Source organism: Amyelois transitella, chromosome 2, assembly GCF_032362555.1.
Source record: "Amyelois transitella isolate CPQ chromosome 2, ilAmyTran1.1, whole genome shotgun sequence".
Taxonomy (NCBI): domain Eukaryota; kingdom Metazoa; phylum Arthropoda; class Insecta; order Lepidoptera; family Pyralidae; genus Amyelois; species Amyelois transitella.
Window position 1 is genome coordinate 7,039,767 of NC_083505.1, and position 21,002 is coordinate 7,060,768.

The 21,002-nt window shown below is 33.8% G+C and overlaps 3 protein-coding genes across 4 annotated transcripts; 1 reads left to right on the forward strand and 2 right to left on the reverse strand.

Moving 5' to 3' along the window:
• The first annotated feature begins 144 nt into the window (after nt 1-144).
• On the forward strand, nt 145-5,615 carry LOC106136052 (ankyrin-3). 2 transcript variants are annotated; one of them, XM_060954937.1, is made up of 9 exons: nt 145-453; nt 859-1,351; nt 1,576-1,733; nt 1,972-2,147; nt 2,876-3,026; nt 3,347-3,471; nt 3,796-3,925; nt 4,239-4,422; nt 4,848-5,615. In XM_060954937.1, exons 1-9 carry the CDS (start codon nt 363-365, stop codon nt 5,209-5,211), a joined length of 1,872 nt encoding a protein of 623 aa, XP_060810920.1. In that variant the 5' UTR covers nt 145-362; the 3' UTR covers nt 5,212-5,615. The 2 variants fall into 2 exon arrangements, with proteins under 2 accessions (XP_060810920.1, XP_060810922.1); XM_060954939.1 differs by lacking the exon at nt 145-453 and adding an exon at nt 512-637.
• LOC106136059 (ankyrin repeat domain-containing protein 39) lies at nt 5,284-7,636 on the reverse strand. Its single transcript, XM_013336495.2, has 3 exons — nt 7,477-7,636; nt 7,177-7,398; nt 5,284-6,950 (listed from the first exon to the last, which is right to left on the reverse strand). Exons 1-3 carry the CDS (start codon nt 7,583-7,585, stop codon nt 6,754-6,756), a joined length of 528 nt encoding a protein of 175 aa, XP_013191949.2. The 5' UTR covers nt 7,586-7,636; the 3' UTR covers nt 5,284-6,753.
• Nucleotides 7,637-7,652: 16 nt separating this feature from the next.
• On the reverse strand, nt 7,653-9,856 carry LOC132904453 (uncharacterized). Its single transcript, XM_060954953.1, has 4 exons — nt 9,527-9,856; nt 9,277-9,380; nt 7,985-8,176; nt 7,653-7,811 (listed from the first exon to the last, which is right to left on the reverse strand). The coding sequence occupies exons 1-4, from the start codon at nt 9,606-9,608 to the stop codon at nt 7,788-7,790; spliced, it is 402 nt and encodes a 133-aa protein (XP_060810936.1). The 5' UTR covers nt 9,609-9,856; the 3' UTR covers nt 7,653-7,787.
• Between the last annotated feature and the right edge of the window lie 11,146 nt (nt 9,857-21,002).

A 21,002-nucleotide genomic window follows, 5' to 3' on the forward strand; every position in this document is an offset into this window, starting at 1 on the left:
TTTTATTGACAGCTACATACATACATAAAATCACGCCTCTTTCCCGGATTGATTGACAGATCAGTGTTTATAATTGATTTCGCGCCTTCGTTTCAAACAGTGCTGGCAATAAGAATTTGACAGCAAAGACAATTTGACGTTGACTGTCATTTTGTGACGATTGAATTTTGAAATGAATTGAATAGGTTTATTTTAGGTTTATGAAATAAAATAATTTATCAAAATAAAAATAGAAAGATATGAATGAGTGGTTAATAGAATATACCTACGGAACTTTACAAATAAATATTGTATAGAAAGTAGGTGCTTGGCCTAAAACTGACATTAAAAATCAATTATTTGTAACTACAATTTCTTTGCAAATGGAAGGTCGGGACAAATCTTTAGAAGAAAATTTATATCAAGCAACTCTTCGCGGAGATCACGAAGCTGTGTCCTGTTTAATTTCAAAAGGTTTTAACAAAATTATGACTATTTATAATGACATTGGTCGCTATGATCAATAAAATATGCAACACAATATAATCACATCACGTCGACGTGATTATATCAAAAACATAATATAATAACGTCCTTATTACAAGATAGACAGAGCCAACAGTCTCGTGTGTCTTTTAACTTGCTAGGATTATGATAGGTACTTTTATTCTTATCCTTCATCAAAATTCATAACTGTTTTCATCCAAGCTACCTTTCGAGCGATTCTTTCATTCATAGACAAAAATTACACGTAATTTTTTACCAATTGGACCTCTATTAATAATAGTACATAAAAGTGTAATACAAAATTGGCTCTTAACTAGCTCTTTTGACATGTTCAGCTACTATATGCTAAAGTTTAATATTTTCATATTGCAGGTGCAAATCCCAACAAAACTGCAGGTCTTGGTAAAACTTGTCTTGGAGAAGCAGCAAATATTGGTAACATAAGCATCTTGAAACTTCTAATTGATGCAACCAAAACGGGTGCATCAACTGCTAAACCCAGTGGAAGTTATCGTAAAAGGCACACTAAGTCACACAAGAGAAAGCTAAGAAATTACGAAAATAATGATGAGACTATTGTTAAATGTAAGAATCTAAATGAAAGAACATTCAAAGACTTTTACGTTAACCAGTGTAGTGTTGAAGTTACTGAAGAAAATGTATCGTCAGAAAAGAACCAGGGTTATTTTGTTTTCATCCACAGTGAAGGATCTAGTAGTGATGAAAGTAAGATATCTTCTTTAAAATCACCTTTAAGTCCCTCTACAATGTCTCCATCTCCACATGCAGAGTTGGAGTGGGATGAGGAAATAGGGGATGTAGCGCCAACTACTATTGAAGATGAAACATGGTCCTCAATGTACAGGTATTTTTGTTTTATAAATCTGTACATGTTTTATTGGAGTTGGTATAACTTGTGATCTACCTAAGTTTAGCAAACTTATTTACTTTGAACTTGAGTGCTCAGAATTAATAAAATTAATACTTCTAGTCTTAAGTCCACCTATTGTGCTATACGAAGAAGCATTACCAAGTCTAAGTATTTATAGAAATATAATAAGAGAAATTTTATTTTTCTGTTGGTGGCAGGTGGTATGCTGCTATACTGGAATGCACAGGAGCTGCAATAGCTGCAGCATCAGTAGTAACAAATGGAATTGATCAGCAAGATGCTTTCATGAGAACAGCGTTGCATTATGCTTCAGATAAGGGTCACGAAGGAGCTGTACAGCTACTGTTAGATTCAGGTTATTATGAATTTTTTTTTATTTTATATGTTAATGGACAATATAAATAATCTTAATTGACATCATCATTCTGGTTGTTTGTAAATTATACTTTTGCAAATGAAACTTACAAGTTTAGACTAAAAGATTAAGAATCCAGGTAGTAAAACATTATGTTACCTAAGCTATTATCCAATAGATTATATTCTATTCTATTTAACCTACACTTAATAATATTTATTACTATCTATAATTACAGGATGCAAGGTGGATGTCACAGCAGGCGATGGGTTAACTCCTTTACATGTAGCTGTAATAAGAAATCACATAGGAATTGTTAAAATATTGCTTGCAGCTGGAAGTCATGTTAATTACAAAACACATGAAAAAATGACCTCCCTTCATTTTGCTGCATCACGGGGATATTTAGAATTGGTAGGTTCTAGTCTCTAAGTGAAAGTAATGTACTTAGACGTTTTCAAAGGGTAGACAAATACATATTGGAACTTAGATTCAGCTTGTAATAGCATAAAGAAATTTCGAGGTAGGCACTATTTATATACTATGGAACACTCATGTGCTCTGGACAGGGCTCTTATTTTGTGCTGTCCAAATTTACTTTTGCAACTTCTGGGTTATGAAACTGTCTAGTGAATGCATTCTGTTTTATATTTAATAAAACTCTAAGTCTACTGTACTGCGGTATTCGCGGCAGTCTTTACGCTCTTGGCATAGCTAACAAAATGCTAGTGAACTGGTACCAAAACAAACGCAAAGCAACAAATCTGGCAGAAGCCTACAGTATGTTTAGTTAACAATTATTGTCTGACCAAACCAGGTTGACGTCGCAAAATATACTAGGTGAACTTAAAACAAAGGACTTTGAAGAACGGACAATCACAGAGAGAACAAAAGGAAACACGCAAACATGAGAGAGAGGTTTCATGAGTTGGAAGTAAACTTCCTATTCAAATGTTTCTTAAAATATTTGTGAAGATTAGCTTGTCATTTTCAAAAAGTTGTTTGGATATTCTATACTACCTCCATTACTCTTTTTAATTTAAAATAATTGCTATAAGCTTTACATTTTGATACACATACAGAACATTTAAAAAAATTGTCTGGAAACTTAAATTTTGAAAAATATAACATTTAAATTGCAGGTGAAAATTCTAGTTAATAATGGGGCACATCTTGAAGCAAGGGACACAAATGAACGCACTGCTTTATATTTAGCAGCTGGACGAGGTCACACAGAGGTTGTTAAATATCTAATTACTTCAGGAGCTAATGTCAATGGAGAAGAAATACATGGTGAATAGAATTCAGTTTGCACATATAAATAACTTACTGCATGCCATTGTGATGGTACCTATTTGCTACAATGCAAAATTCCAAAAGTTTTTCCATCGTCATTTTAATTATCTGTAGATAAAATGCAGCATATGATTGAGTGGTTTCTTATGTATTACTAAAGAGGTAAGAGGCGTGATTTTATGTATGCATGTACCTTTAACATAGAGATGAAATCATTTCAGAATTGCTAAAATATGTCTGTTGTAATTTATATTCTTTTCTGTATATAACATTTTAATTTATGTCTATAGTCTAAAATATTGTATATATTTTTTTAGGGTATACTCCATTATGTGAAGCAGTTTGGCAGAGATATGCAGAAGTGGTTGACGTAATGCTCTCCTCTGGAGCACGGATTACACATTCTCATAAACTTTTACACAATGCAATTATACAAAGACAGGTAGGTTTAATTATAACTTACCTTAGTACGTAAATATGAATGTTGGCATCATTTTATTTTTAAAATATTTCTCTTATGTATTATATATTTATCATTATTTCTGTTATGCATGCTGAGTTTGTTATATGATATCGTCGCGACAAAACTTTTCTTTTTAATAAATTTTATGTACAGGTAAAACAATAGGCTCAATCGAACGATAACATTTGTTGTTAAGATAATTTGTATCAAACGCTAGAATCACGCTGTCGACAACATGAGAATGTACTTTGTTTCAATTATATTTTTCATAAATTCTGGTCACATGTTATTCTTTTTTATCAGGAAGGAATTGTGAAAATGCTTGCAAATGTTGGTGGTGGTATAAATTTGCATAATGACAACGGGGACACGCCCCTTTTGCTTGCGGCGCGCTTGTCGCAACCTAAGGTTGCACGAATTTTACTCGAAAAAGGTAAGCATGGGTAAAGATTTAAGTATAAAAAGAGCTTGCGTAAAAATATTGATGAATATGGATGATGAAGAAATATGCAGGGATTGTGGCAAGTAGAAAGATAGTCCGTGCCTGCCCCTTCGGGTGCGATTTTAGGTTGTAATGTTGACTTTATTTGATGATTTTAAGGTTGCTCTTTATGTCGTTAAAATCCCAGAAATATTTACATAATTACATAATTTCTATATATGTCTTTTTTGTCTGCTAACATGCATGACATTCTGTTTTAGAACGAATTTATCATATTTTATGAACAATTATATTTTTCTTACAGGTGCCAATGTCAATGCGTGTAACAGTATAACAGGAGCCAGTGCATTGCATTTAGCTGTGGAAAGTATAGACTGTCCTAAGGAATTTGAAGAATTACTTGTCTGTTTATTAGAATATAAAATAGACACAAATGCTACTGCTTTAACAGGAGACACAGCTTTGAATAGAGCCTTGTTGTTGCACAAGTAAGATTTTCATGATATTCCTGTTATGATTTCGAATATTTTAAATTTTTATTTTGATTTCCAACCGTTTAGGCTGTCTGTTCTTGGACGTACACCTCTGGACTTGATTATACTAGTGGATAAAGTGAGCTTCATCATTCTGGCTCACAAGTGTTATTTACATATGTACATATTCAATATGTATTCTTACAATTATTATATCAAGCATTGTCCTCACAAAAGCTTATTCTACTAATTGTATAAGCGATATGTATCTCATGGCTTACTAATCAACACACAGTCTTTGATTTGGATTTGAAATTTGGCATGTGGGTAGGTGTAAATAAAGATTTCCCGAAATTCACGAGGGGACTGAAATTTTTCGTTTCATGTGAGCGTAAACTAAGATATATTCTTAATCATCTATTATGTACGTTTGTTTGCAGAGATCACGCGGCTGTTCTTCTAATTAGACATGGCGCCGATGTGAATGCGTGCGACCTTCATTCATGTGGTCTTGACAATTTGTCAATAGCGAGTAGGCGGCAAACGTCCGACCTTGCTAGCATGCTAATCAAGGCTGGGCACTGCACAACTATACCAGATTATGCAGCCATAATACCCAAACCTGGGACGACAACTAACTGGCTGTATCATGTTTCCAAAAACCCCCTAGAATTGGCTGATCTCTGTAGAATAAAAATTAGAAGTGTTTGCAGAAACAAAACGATGCACTCATATATAGCACTTCTACCTTTACCAAAGAGCTTAAAAATGTTCCTTATGATGGATGGTGAAGGAATTTATTAGTATTTATGAAGTCATTTACTATATCGTATTTACGCTATGTGTACATATGTTATGTATAAAATAAAACAACTCTTATCGTTAAAATATTTATTTTTTTATTAAATAAAAACACTTACGAATGTGTTCCAAGTGAAAGATATAAAATATGATCTTGGTTACGACACCAATACTAGTGATACATCAAAAAACTCTTGTGAATAACTCCACAGTAGATAAAAATTACACAGTACATTTTAATTTCTAAGAATAGATTAACTTGAGCTAAAACTTTGCTCTTTACATCAATACTTAATACGAGTACGTCTTAGAGAGTAGGTACATCAAGTTAGTAAGATTTGACATTTACTGAAAATATGCTATTAAATTTGATTTTTTTCAGGTAAAACATGTAACATTCACTATTATTTTTATATAAAAAATATGTAATGGTGCACTTATGGACTAAGGATATATTACACGATATTTGTATACTATTACAAACATTCACCTTCTATTTCAGAGAGGAAATTGATTGACTAACTTGCATGTCAATGCCCAAATCCTACTGCTGGGTTCATAGATTCGAAATTTGGCATTAGGTTCCTTATATGAATGAACAAGATGTTTACTAAAATTTTCACCACATCAAAATTGGGCTTGGGCATGGGCTTATTCGTGTTATAAATAAATATAGTTGTCCTTTTGCAACCACTGTTACACATATTTTACAAAAAAAATTAAAACATGACCTGCCGGTCAATGTTGCCAATATTTTAACATTAGTATCCATTAATTCAAACTAAAAACTGGACTATTAAGGTTATATTTATAAAGAACTTTGCTATTTTTCATTTTGGTACATTAAATAGGATATGCTGCTGCTACAGTGTAGTGTACGATAAATTCATGGTTGTTGTGCTAAGGTGCATGAATCTAATGCAAGGAATTTATATATTTGCATAAAAAAGGTGATATGAATATTTTTCTTTCACGTATACGTAAAAAGTACTTTTTTTTACTGTTATAAGTAAAGCATGATAAAAGTAATTTCTCTTGCCTCACTTAAACCAAATTTAGGGTCAGTTCTTAAAGAATGCAAATTATTTCTTTTATATTTTGGAGCCTTAGAAATAAACTTCATGTGCAGTAGAGAAAACATATTATATACTACTTATACATGACCATAAAATGCTTATCTGGACAAAGTTAATGAAAAGGAATCTACATAGACCTAGTATAAAGGCAGATCATATAAGAAATATCTGTTTACTTTTAAAATCATATATCATCTAGGCCAATTTATGATAAACATCAAAAGAAAAAATCGGCACTTTCTTTATAAAGATATAAACATATCACTAACTCTTAAGGAATGTTAATATTCTATATTTTATTAAAATATTTATAAAAGCAACAATAACATTTAATAAGCTATAAAAAATATTGGAAATTATTGCACATAATTATTGACATAAAAAATCCAAAGGTATTAAACACTATAAACATAATAATATGTGCAATATGATAACAAGCATGTCATGCGACACTTATTCAACATGTATTTTAAACATACAATCCAGATGCACATTTTCCCTTTTTGTCTTTCATAGCACGCAGATTGGGGTAAGTAGTCAGAAGAAAATTTGCCAATTCCCTATTATTGTTTGCCATCGCCTTGTGGAGTATTGTTTGACCATCAATATCTTGTATATTTACACAAGCTCCAGCCTGTATAAGAAACTTGACAACATCCAACTTGCCTGCAAATAAAATAGCCAAATTTTTATATACAGTGCCATTTAAAGGAAAACCAATAATTAATGGTTGATTTTATCAATAAGTTGTATATGTATACATTATGTGGTATATTATAAAATATGAGGGCATCTTTGAGCTTTGACAAAAGTTGTTCACATTGTTCAACTTATCTGACTAATCACAATCCCCACATGAAGATTCAGGTGAATAGTAAATGTATGTATTTACCAGAAGCAGAAGCTTTATGCAAAGCAGTAGCATTTCCAGATTTTGTCTGAGCATCAATTACAGCTCCATTTGATAGCAAAATTCTGCAGATGTCAACATGTCCTTTCCTGGCTGCATAGTGCAGAGGAGTGTAACCAGCATTATCTGCTGCATTGACTGCTTCTTTTGGATCCCTTGATTTTTCAATTAGGTATTTTACCCTTTCCTTGTCCCCATAGTAAGCTGTAATTTATGAATTAATGAATATGAAATTCATACCAAATAAAAATATCACACCACTAACAAATATTTGCTTTTTACCTGCATGCCATAAACCCCTTTCCCAATCCATTTCGGAGACAGTCTGACATACTGATAAATTGGCATTTTGTGTTGTGCACTGTGCATGATCACAATCATTATGATCCATGATGATAATACTTAGTAAGCAATATGAATTATGTAGAGACCATACAATTAACATTCACGTTGCATGGTCCAAGTGATTTCAGTTTCACCAGTGCTAGAAATAATCTTGTATCCAAGCTGGCTTAGTGAATTGATGGCATCTAGAACATTGGTCTTGATCGAGACTCCGTTTACAACTACGCCAGATCCTGGATATTTCTTGCTTAATGCTTTGACTTCTTCTTGTCCTAAACCAAAGACAGAACAATCATTTGCATGCAATGAACCTTTCACTGCAATATAAACCATTACATCTTCTTCTACCAAAGTAGAAGATGCCAGATTGGTTTGAGAAAGTTGTCCACCTTTGGTATCCATTGTAAGTAATAAAGAAAAGGTATAGGATTAAAATTAATTAAACCTCGTCGTCTTTAGTAGGATTCTGGTAGTTGCCCAAGTGCATAGCCTCCTTATTAAAGTTAGTGTAATTATCTTGCTCCACTATTATTGAGGGCTCTGGCTCTGAAAATTCTTTCCTCATAGTCCACATATATTCATTGTAGTCCTGTTTAACTGCTGTAGAGCTTGATGCAACCACTTTGTAACCCAAAACCTGCAATGAGAGTTAAGTAACACAACCTCTAAATATTTATTGTATCAGTTTGGAACAAGCAAAATTAAAACTTAAACTATTGAACAGACATTTGTCTATTACTGACTTTTCTGTAATTTGTCAAAAACACAAAACATATGTTTTGCAAGAAGCATAATCACATTTTTTAAAATAATAATAATTTGTTTATTTATTTTTACAAAGGTTACATACAGATTATAAATATTATAAAGCTGAAGAGTTTGTTTTGTTTGTTTGTTTGTTTAAACGCGCTAATCTCAGAAACTACTGAACCGATTTGAATAATTCTTTCACTCTTAGATAGTCTATTTCTCGAGGAAGGCTATAGGCTACATTTTATCCCGGATTTCCTACGGGAAACGTCAACAATGCAGGTGAAAGTTGAATGAGTCGGCCATCTGCGAGCTTTCCACGCGAACGCTGCGCAAACCAACAAAGATATAGTAAAACAATGTACTAAAGATGTGAAGTACTCATTTTTTGCCACAAAAAAGTCCGCGAGAGCATATATCTATCTCTTAAGGTTTACTTACAATTACCACTTTTATGTTCATTTTTTAAGATTATTTTTTCATTATAAACATAAGTTATTTTGAAACCAATTTTCTTTAATTCAGTATTAATCCTTATCCAAATAAATATGTTTATTACTTTCGGCTGTTCATGTAGACTAAAATTGCCATTTACAGTATATAAATCAGACGAATAGGTTTTGAGATATAGTCGTTATAAGCAATTTGCAGCGAAACATTTAATACGGCGAACCAGCGTTCTTTCTAATACGCGTGACCGCCTGACCGAGTCGCATAACAATAAGCAGCTATAATTGATAAAGCTGAGGAGGGTGTTTGCAAAAATAAATATGATGCCCAAAATTACTATTCCACGCGGACGAAGTCACGGGCACAGCTAGTACAGATTATAAATGTTTAGAGAAATAACTAAATGTGTGTCAATTTTTAATATCAGTGACTTTTTTAGTCCTTATAATATAAAAATATTGTAGTGACTCACTACTTTCTGAAATGTGCCTGTAAATTTATAATGAGGTTTGAAGATTACTGCAATGTTATACTTACTTCTAGTGCACTAAGAATAACGCAAGGATGTTGAAGATATACAATTGTAGAATCATCACAATATCCACCACAAGTAAATCGTTTTAACTGCTCTATCTCTCCAGCTATAAAAATATTACATTTCATAAAATAATATACGCCAAATTGCAATGTGCAGGTGTGTTCGCATATTATTATCTAATCGCAAACATAGTGTTCGTATAAACGCGATATGAATGCTTTTCTTATCAAATAAATAGATAGAAGCTACCTTTCAATCCGGAGACCAAAACACGCCAAGGGTTCTTGTGCCCATACGATGCCAAATTACCTCGAATCAAGATGTATGGCATTGAGTACGGATAATATCACACTTATTGATTTCAAACAATGTGAGTTGATTGAATGGTAGAGTTAATATTTTATTCTACTTACAGTAAGTTAGAATACAATACAAAAAATCAATCACTTCAGAATTTATTTGGACAGCCGTAAGTAAATCACAAACAGTAGACACAGATGATTACTTTTTTAATGTCTAAGTGTATAAAACAGACAGACTGGTTGGACTGTCGAACAGCCAGCAATCTGTCTTGTCATTGTCGGTTAGCTGTCAACTATAGCCCAGCATTGTAACCTGAAAAAACTGTTGCCAACTGTCTCTTATGAAAGTGCGCTAAATTGAGAATTTATTTGTTAAGCAAGAAATTTTACAAAGCTATTTATTATCATCTCGCTCACTCTTAAGGTTCATGCAGTGTGCCATTAAAATCGTACGACTTTGATTACACCTTTTTTTTGTATTTTTCCTAGTTTCTACAAAAAGTATTTATATTGGCATAATAACAAAGCGCTAAATTGGTCTTAAAAATACTCTAGATTGCCAAAAACTAGCACTAAATATTTTCAGGAGAGCTTTGACCAGTAAAAAAATATTATACCGATTTTGTTAGGACTATTTGGCGGGAACCCAAACGTTATACAGTGGTTTGAGCTGTTACTGTTAAAATGATTGGTAAAACTTTAGAAACGTGCTACTGCCGGAGGGGGGAGGGGTGGGGTAACCTATAAAGAAAACAAGTATAGAGATTAATAGATTTCTTTAACACCTATCCAAATCTAACCTATCCTAACCTTATTTGACTCAGTTCGAACGCTCCGCTCGCTCCGCTTTGTGTGGTTCATAGCCTAACCTAACTGACACAGTTGGGTTTGTATCATGTATTCATTTTGAAGTGTTAGTGGACAAGGAAAAGAGGGTTATTACATCAAGGATTTCGTAATTTATGATGTTATCACAAAAAGTCTTGAGAAAGTGCGAAATTAACCACCGCACAGTTATTACTCAAACATTATACGATTCACGCGATGCTACGAGTATCAGCCAATCACAGCGAAGAATCGCGCAAACAAAGCTGTCACGGATTATATACAAAAAAATACCTGCGACTGATTCGCTATTTAAGAGGAGAATAAAATCTGTGAAGATTTTCCATGAGGTAAACCTAGTTATAAGTAACTATGTAGCTGTGCCCGCGACTTCGTTCGCGTGGAATAGTTATTTTGGGCATAATTGAAGCCCTCAAAGATGAATAATTTTCCCCGATTTTTTTTCACATTCTCCATTATTTCTTCGCTCGTAATAGTTTCAGCGTGATGTTATATAGCCTAAAGCCTTCGTCGATAAATCGTTTATTCAATACAAAAGGAGTTTTTCAATTCGAACCAGTAGTTCCTGACATTAGCGCGTTCAAACAAACAAACTCTTCAGCTTTATAATATTGTAATAATAATATTAGAATATTATATATTTATTTATTTATTACACAATATTCATTATGAACTTAAACAATATTTCGCAAAACTGTTTTCACAGTTTGACTGCGGTCATTCTCATTTAAAGTTACTAATTAATTTAACACAATAAATAAAACTATATATCTATAACGTTTAGGTAACAATTTAGTTTTAAGGTTACATACTTCTATAGAAATTGAGAAGTAATTTTTTTTGAGTTTTTTTATTTGATGCATTGGTCCCACATACAGATCTAATGTCAATCTATCTAATCTAATCTAATGTAATGGATCACATATAATAACGTCTTTATCCCTTATGGGGTAAACACAGCCAAAAAGTCTTGAAAAGACTAGTAATAGGTCAAATAATGACAGGTTGCTAGCCTATCGCCTAAAAGTATATTCCTAAGCTTCCTTTATAAGCTTTCCCCTTTATTGACTTTTCTGCAGACCTGTCACAGGCCTACTTATAAATGATATCATATCATGATACGTAAAAGCAGTGTAGTTAAATTAATGTTGTAGTAAGTTTCGAGTTTTTGTACTTTGACTATCGGCTCTGTCTACTCTATCGTGTTCTCTAGCTGGGCAGATTAACCTCGCCATATATTTACCTACCTACTTACATGAAATATTATGATTTTCATGAATGGTTATCAGATTTAGCAGGTAAATTATGAAATCGCATCGTGTTCGTGGGTAAAATAAAACGGTGGACACGTTTAACAACGCAGTCACGAGGCATCTATACATACTTTAGAGTCACATCTATATCCCTTGCATGGTCGACAGAGCCAACAGTCTGAAAAGACTGATAGGCCACGTTCAGCTATTTGGCTTGATAGAATTGAGATTCAAATAGTGACAGGTCGCTAGCCTAGTCCTAGAAAGAGATGGAATGATCCCATTCTTTTTTTTTATTGGTGCCGGGACCCACACGGCATGCAGGCATCTTTGTATATTTACAGTAAATGCTGAAAATATTCTAAGAATAATCTCATGGCATCGTAAAGGACATAATAAAATAAAATACCCTATTATTTTCATTAAAAATATATTTACGAATTTCGCCTACGCACTGAATTTTGTTTTTTGATTTATGTAGATACCAAATAACTACTCTCTTAGAGTACCTAAAATAAAGTAGGTTTAATTAATCCACAAATAACCTATGTCAACATATTGTTTATATAAGTTTTTTTGTAAAATGTAGAAAGCATTCTTTTTAAAATCGCATAAACAGAAATCTGCCCGTAACGTGAAACAAAGTTGGGGTCTTCGAGTGCTTTTATTGTAATTGCCAGAACACTCGAGCGACTCCATTCGAAACTTTTTTCATGCTGGAGCTTTAAGATCCCGAATGCAGAGCAATTTACGATAGTGTATTGACTAGGGAAATTGATATTAGTATTCAGTACCTATATTTGTCATCGGAAATTGAAAGATTGGAGCATATTCGACTCTTGTACCTATATGAGGTGATAGGTATAAGTACCCACAGTAAAATATTTTAATTGCGAATCGGGCTTGCGTACGAAAGATTTAGTACCATTCTATGTTATTATCATCGCAATTTTAAACCAATTCAGTTAAAAACAATATGTTATTTTAAAAGAGCATGAAGTAGCGTGTTGCACTATGAAGGTTAATTAAATAGTATCTAGAAGTTAGTTGTAGTCGCCTAAAAGTTTTAATAACTTCATAGGCTAATCGAGTTGACGTTGAACTCAATTCAGAATTTGGCTCGTCAACGTACTAACCACGTCCTTTATGTGCTCACATACTTACCTACTGGGAGTTACTAACAAAATTGTTTTGTAGTGGACACATAACTTCAACTTCACTAACTACCGACTTAATTTGACTTTTTAATCCTTGACTTAGATGTGGTGGGCGTCGTCTTCAGTTTTCTAAATGTGAAAAACAATTTATGTCTGTTATTGTTCTTTGAAATATGCACAAATAAGGCTTAAAATAATTCTCAAATATCACAAATTCATAACGGCAACCTATAGGTATAGATATTTATAATTATTTTATTCAGCATTCTAACCGTGTGTGTATCAATTTAATTAAGCAGAAGGTTTGTTACCTTATCCAGTTCTATTGTATTCAAGATAAATGGCAGGCCTTCTAGCCAATAAATTGCACTGGCTTATACAAAGAGGCGGCTTTAAAAGTTGCTTTAATTAAGTTTTATAAATACTAACAAGTCTGATTATAAATGTTCGGTGATGAACAAGCTAGTCTTAACTTAAAATTAATAAAACATCGATAAACAGACAGGCAATGAATTGCGGGCAATTTAGCAGTGGTTTTTAGATATTTATAAACCTTAACAATAATCCATATATCTATCTTGAGGTTAGTTACCGCTTCAGTTAAACCACTTAAGCGGTCTCCATGAAATAGATACCTACATAAAGTGTGGGGTACGGAAGAGGACATACATATAAAGGAAGGAAGAGGAGGATATCTACTTTTTGCGATGGAGACGATTTTAAACAGGCCATCGATTTGAATTAATTTAAGGCATATTTCTAATGTGGTTTTTATCATGATTAAACATGGGTAAGGTTTCCCTACAAAGGTTGCCTGCAGCTGCCTTACCCAATCCAAGATCATGGATACTGGCCCAGGCTCCTTTTCAGAGGAAGGAAAGAAGCTGCTTTTACTAAAATGTATAAGGTCTTTGAGCCACAGAGCGAACAGACAGATGGAGAAGTGGCAGTCCATCAAAAGAAAAAAGTACTTATATTAAAATTTATTCGGCGAGATTTTTCAACAAAGTTGTTAGGTATGTCATGTCTTTAGTGAAACATAAAGTGATGATTAAACAAAGAGATGAGGAGAGATGGCGAATGGGGGGATGATGATGGCATTATGTCTTTTCAACGTCACCTACATAATTTGGAAACTTCAGGCAATTTCGTGTCTTTTAATTGTGGGATGCATGTATACTGAATTATTAGATTTATCTACCATTGTCAATGCGGTAATGGTACTATGGGGGACCAATTTATCTCACGCTAAAGTTATAATGAAAATTCATGTGTTGTGTCGCCTGCAAACGTTCACGCTCGGGGAATTAACAACATAGGTGTCAAAAAGTTAAACTGCTGTTTTATTGGTTTTAGTCCACTGTGTAAACAAAAGTACATTTGTGCAATCAATTTGCTACATCCCTATTTGCCATAAGACACACGCCGTGAATTAAATTTTCACACTACTTACCTTATGCCCGCGGAACTGAACTCTCGGATAAAAGCTCGTAAATGCATGAATTAATAGTAGGGTAGGTACCCATTATATATAATTGAGTGGCGTGTCAAAACCAACATAAGACTTTGTGGTGTACGTCATGGCCTTTCGTGGCAAACGCTTTCATCTGGTACTCAGGGAGCGTGAATAAAGCATTTACGTCATGTGACATAGCAGTTACAATAATTATATCATGACCTACACATGTGTATATGTGTTTTCCTGTATGCTTATTAACAAATCCGTAAATGCGGGCTAAACATCAACGAAACTATTTATTTACAGAACTAGGAGGGTAAATACTATGTACCTATATGTTGAATGTTCATATGTACCTACCTATCATACAATCCATACTTATAAAATACCTAGTAACTGACCGATTTCTGTACTTGAAAGATATTGCCAAAAAATCTTTATGGGGGATTTACATAACATCAACAGAAGTATGATTTTTAGCATTGCTGTCTGTCCGTCTGTACGTTAGAAAACGTATAAACAATTGCTCGGATTTGAAAGCGTTTTTTTCAGACGTATTACATTTCAGATGCAGACTGGGTCAATCTTAAAAACTGGTATAGGAAAATACATTCCCCCATCCCTTGAAAGGTAATACAGGGATCAGCTTTTTCAGTGAAGTTTTACGGCGAAAGATGCATTTTCTTAATATGCACCCTTGCGGGCGTAGTTCGCTTGTTTGGTAAACGGTATGAATATTGATTGTTAATACATACATACATACATATAATCACGTCTATATCCCTTGCAGGGTAGACAGAGCCAACAGTCTTGAAAAGACTGATAGGCCACATTCAGCTGTTTGGCTTTATGATGGAATTGAGATTCAAATAGTGACAGGTTGCTAGCCCATCGCCTAAAAGAAGAATCCCATGTTTATAAGCCTATCCCTTAGTCGCCTTTTACGACATCCATGGGAACGAGATGGAGTGGTCCTATTCTTTTTTTTTATTGGTGCCGGGAACCACACGGCTTGATTGTTAATGACCTCATTTATATAATGTGTTGTGTGGTTCCCAGCACTTTAGTATAGGAACACAATGAAAGACCACTAGAAGGCTAATAAACTTATTATTCTTTTTGTAGCCGATGGGCTAGCAAACTGTCACTTTCAGTCTTTTCTTGAAAAGTCTTGACTGTTGGCTCTGTCTACCCTGCAATGGATATAGACATGACTATATCTATGTAAGAATATCATTTATATACAATGTTAAAATAGTGGACAAGCGTGGAGAAACGGAAAAAAGGTAATACCAACATACTGTTTATGTATACTTAGGTTACAAATACTTCAAAATTCTGAAAGGGTAAGGCAAAGAAGTATTTTACGAAATAGTAATATCATCAATTACTAAATAAAATGAGTTCTAAGATGACTAGAAATAGATTCGGGATCTACGGTATTTTGGGTCGTGTTAAAAAAATTGTGAGGGTATGCTAAGTCTGCTTTACCTACTATGTAAGTCCTAAGCTGTTTACTGAACTGATCATTGTATACTTACGTTACGTAGATACCTACCTATAAAACTGACTATTGGCGTTGTCTACCCTATATGTATGTATGCTAAGACTTTGATGTAAGTTTAGTTTATATGTGAGCTCTTATAATATTTCCAGGCGTTCAGTAAAATATAAATTGATTTTCAATTGGAATCGACGCGAATAAGGCAACTACTTTTAAGCTAATATGTATATGCGCTTTATGTAAGTAGATCAGGGTATTCGTATCGTTGGTGTATGTAGTAAAAATTTAACATTACTTATCAGCTAGCTTCCTTCGTCTGGTAGGTAGTGAATGCTGCCAAGTATGTTCGCTGCTTCTCTTCCCGTGCAGGTTGTGAAAGTCAATCAAGGGAAAGCTTACAAACTTGATATTCTTCACTTATGGCGTGGGCTAGCAACCTACTGACTATCTGAATCTCAATTTCATAATTTAGCCCTACCATACAACTGAACATTAGGTACCTTAAATTTTTAACATAGTTACATATATGTAATTGGGTCTTATTCTACCCTGTAAGGTATAAAGACGTACTTTATACATGTATGCATTTATGTTATTTATTTGTATAAATTTAGTTCATCATGAAATTATGGATGCCCCCGTAAACTGAATAATTAATGAACCATAATAATTACCCTTAATTGCATGATTTTTCCTATTTTTTTAAAATAAATCAGGTTGATGTAATTAATGCTCTAGATTAAAGGAAAAATATTTAAAAAAATCCTAGAATAGATAAGAATTTGAATTATTTAAAAAACAGTGATGAAAATTTACATCATTATGCATTGTTACATATATAGCTCAGTACTAAATAAGTCAAAAGATATTGTTTACTTATTCTCCTATATTCTAAATGATAATTTAAAAAACAATTATTATTTTATTCAAGCACAAATTAACTCCACATTGATTACACGAAATTGTGGAATAGCCTTTACATTTGGGAAATTTACACCGAAGTGACCTTTCTTTTTTTTTTATTGTAATTCTTCTTCCAGTAGACTGGTACTAGGGTTTTGTTGTACGCAATAGTCATTTATAAAGTTGCCAGGAACAACAAATTTAAAGTTTACAGTTTTTGAGTACCTTTTTTTCTTCACTAAATGTTATGATTGAAATTTCCATCATCATGCAAAGAAGGGTTAATGTTCCCTTTCTTGATATTCATTCTTTCACTTACGATGGATTTCACTGTAACTTTATCCTTATCTCCTCCTAATTTCCTGTAACCTACACTTACTTCATTACCTAAATTAAGAAGATTGTGTTCAACAACCTTCTTAATCTTGTTAAATCAATCTAAGTAGTTATTTAAACTTTCCTGCGTTGTTGGCGCGTAGGTACCTACCTTCTTTCAATTAATAATGAATGAAGGAAAGATCTGTCGGCTCGGTTTTATTTTAAAAGTTTCTACATCTATGTGGGTTTCAAATTTAATTATCAACCAAGTGTTTCTCCGCCGTTTATACTAAAACTTATCTGCTTCACCAAGTTTGATATCCTTGCGGCACGTGATCATTTCAGAAATTAACTTGAAGTTTCTTAATATCCAAATGTATCCACGTCATCTTATATGGCTATCTTTTTGGTTTATTGTTTTTAAATATACTTCCATATGTTTTCAAAATGTACCTAATGTCTGGTTAATGAATGATCTATTTAAACATTTATTATAGTAGGTATAGAAGAAAATCTGGCCATTGAATCTTCATATTTTGTTTTCACAATACCTACTAATTCTGATTGTAGTAATCGTACGGATTACGTGACGTTTAATTGTGGCCCTTTGGATAGAATATTTTCAAAAACAATTTTAATTCTAATAAATTAAATTCTATAAAAACTATAGTACTTTAAATACTGTATTTGGTCGGACTATTTTCGGAAAAAATCAAACATCGTTCGTTTGAAAAAACAATACCTACTTACTTAGAAATAAGCAGATAAGCAGTACGCTTAAATCTATCAACGAGCGAAGGAGTATCGCTTTTTGCATACATGCAATGTACCTACTTATATTATTGTACTTGTATGCATATGTGGGTACCTACAAACTGCGCAGTTGGAAACAAGAGAAAATCATCCTTAATTAACGCGCTGAGGCTTGTCCGATAAACCGATTATGAAACAAAGCGCTTTTAAAGTTGGGCCAAGTTTTGCAAAATAGGGCTATTTTTTTCAACAAACAAGTGGATTATATTTTCGGCGGAAAAAAAAAACAAAGTATCAGGACTAGATATACTGTAGACGTACTAAATCTTGTAGATAGTAATAATCTTTTGTCTGGATAGTACTCGTATTTATACTAATCTCATTGATTCAAAGGAAAGTATTCAAATGTTGCAGGGAATATCAGAATAGGATTCAACCTAAACACCATCTAAATCCCATCAAATTAAATTACAGCATTAAAACCCATCTGGCTGAATGGAGCCTATGTCGAAATGGATCTAACAAAGGTCACGCTTTGTTCGATCTTTTCGCCGTAGGCTCTGTTTACCCCGACAGCGATTAGGACGAAATTTATATACTTACGTCCAAAAAATACTCCTTCCTATCCTAGTCACTAATAATATACATACATACATACATAAAATCACGCCTCTTTCCCGGAGGGGTAGGCAGAGACCACCTCTTTCCACTTGCCACGATCTCTGCATACTTCCTTCGCTTCATCCACATTCATAACTCTCTTCATGCAAGCTCGGCGGTTTCGAGTACTTTTGACCTGACCCTTTACCAAGACGTCCTTAATTTGATCAAGATACGTTCGTCTAGGTCTTCCCACTCCGACCTTTCCCTCCACACTCTCCTTGTATATCTGCTTAGTTAACCTGCTTTCATTCATCCTCTCCACATGACCGAACCATCTCAACATACCCTTTTCTATTCCTGTAACTACATCTTCTTTCACATCACAACATTCCCTTATCACGCTGTTCCTTATCCGGTCACTCAATTTCACACACTAATTAAATGCAAAAATTTATAAGGATGCTAAAACTACCTACTGAACGGATTCATGAAACTTTGCAGTATAGCTTAGACATTAGAAATATATACATACCTAAGTATTTTTTTTAAGTTGGTCTCTGGCATAAATTAGTACTATTAAAATTACAGCAAAATAAAACTAAAATGTACCTATATTTACTCCTTCTTGATAGTTATCGCAGTGACTAATCAAGATTGTGTCAAATTTACAACAACACTTACCTAATGGGTGGTACTCGTATCTGGTCTGGGGGCACGGTAGTGCCCCCGCCAATACGAGCCAAGCGAAGCGCAAGTGCACTACTTACCTTTTCTCGAAGTGGTTCGTCGTATTTTTGAACCTTCATAACTTGAGTTTGGGTTATACCAGATAAACATATACATACAAGTCCGTGCGGCCGACTCGCCAGTTACGTCCACGGTTTGCACGCCTACGAGATTATAGTGGCAAAACTCTGCTACGCGCTACGAACTACTAGATATTTGGCTCTACACGAGATCTGATTACTTTTTGACAGTGCGAGCTATATGGTCTCGTATTGGCAACATTTAACATGAAATGTTTTTGTGGGATATCTATTACTCCTGCATATACTTACTAGTCTCAAAACTTTCAAGCGAAAGTACCTAACAACATATGGATGATCTAAATGACGACGATTAGTTGCATTAGGTTTCACGTCAAGTAACCAATGGTTAACAAGCTTTATTTTAACTGCATTCGTGGTTTAGTGGTAGTGGAAGTAGCTTAGCTACTAACAATAATGATAAATGACCAATACTAACAAACAAACTATATATAATAAAGCCAAGAAATGTTTCATTATTATAATTACTTTGTGTTGGAAGGATATTTAAAGTTCAAATCACGTCATTGTCCAAAAATAAAGACAATATCACTGTACGTCAAACCTTAGGTTTGTTTTTGAACGATTTATTCCGAAGAAATTGACGAAAAAAATAAAGGTATTCTGTACACGAATGTGAGATTTTGATCAAGACCGTTTTCACTGCACAGCACTTCTTTTGTTAATTTTATACAATAGCGAATGTTACAAGTACCTATGAAAAATCACCGTGTGTTTGATTTTTTACCCAGGACTTTTACCTTTTCTGGGAAATGCAGCAGTCCGCAGGCCCTCGTAACGTAACGACAACAAAACCCGGATTAAGCTTTTACTTTTTTGGCCAGTTAATTATAAGCTGGATTTTTGAAATTCTCCTTATATTATATTTCCTATATTATTCTTTTTACCAACAATTTTCTGAAGTAAATATTTCAACCTGTGCTAAACCTATATTTTTAATTTATTTAAATAAAGGCAAAATTTATACGAAAACCCGAAACCGCCGAGCTTGTATGAAGAGAGTTATGAATGTGGACGAAGCGAAAGAAGTATGCAGAGATCGTGGCAAGTGGAAAGAGGTAGTCTCTGCCTACCCCTCCGGGAAAGAGGCGTGATTTTATGTATGTATGTATTTATACGAAAAATTTAAGCCGTAGAAGCTAGAAAGTTTAATGTATCGTAACTGACTAGAGATCGTCATTATAGATGCCAATCTGGTAAGGCTTCGCCAGACCCAAGAAAAATGGATCTCATGGCGATGCATTATTCAGGTAGTGAACTGTAATTTAGGCACCTTAGACTTTCGAGCCATTCCTTCATCCGAAGTTATTTATTTAAGCGGTTTGGACATTCAATCGTATCACGTACTCGGTGGCATGCTTTAAACATGTTTTTAGGGCGAACGAATAAATGTGGCTGCAGATGCATGATAGCTATGTTACACACTATGCTATACACTGACATATATTTTTTTTTTCTTTTACGGGGTCTACAGCCAACAGTCTTGAAAAGACTGAAAGACCACGATTAGCTAGATGGCCCTATTCTTAACCGGGAGGTTAAATATTTGTAATACATACATACATAAAATCACGCCTCTTTCCCGGAGGGGTAGACAGAAACTACCTCTTTCCACTTGCCACGATCTCAGCATACTTCCTTCGCTTCATCCACATTCATAACTCTCTTCATTGGTAATATCTGAAAGGAATATATTGAACACCCATTACTATAGATTTTACGACCTTGCCAAAATCATATTCATAATATTTTATTTAAATTTATTGTACTTCAAAGTATGAAAAGTTATATACGAAGCAG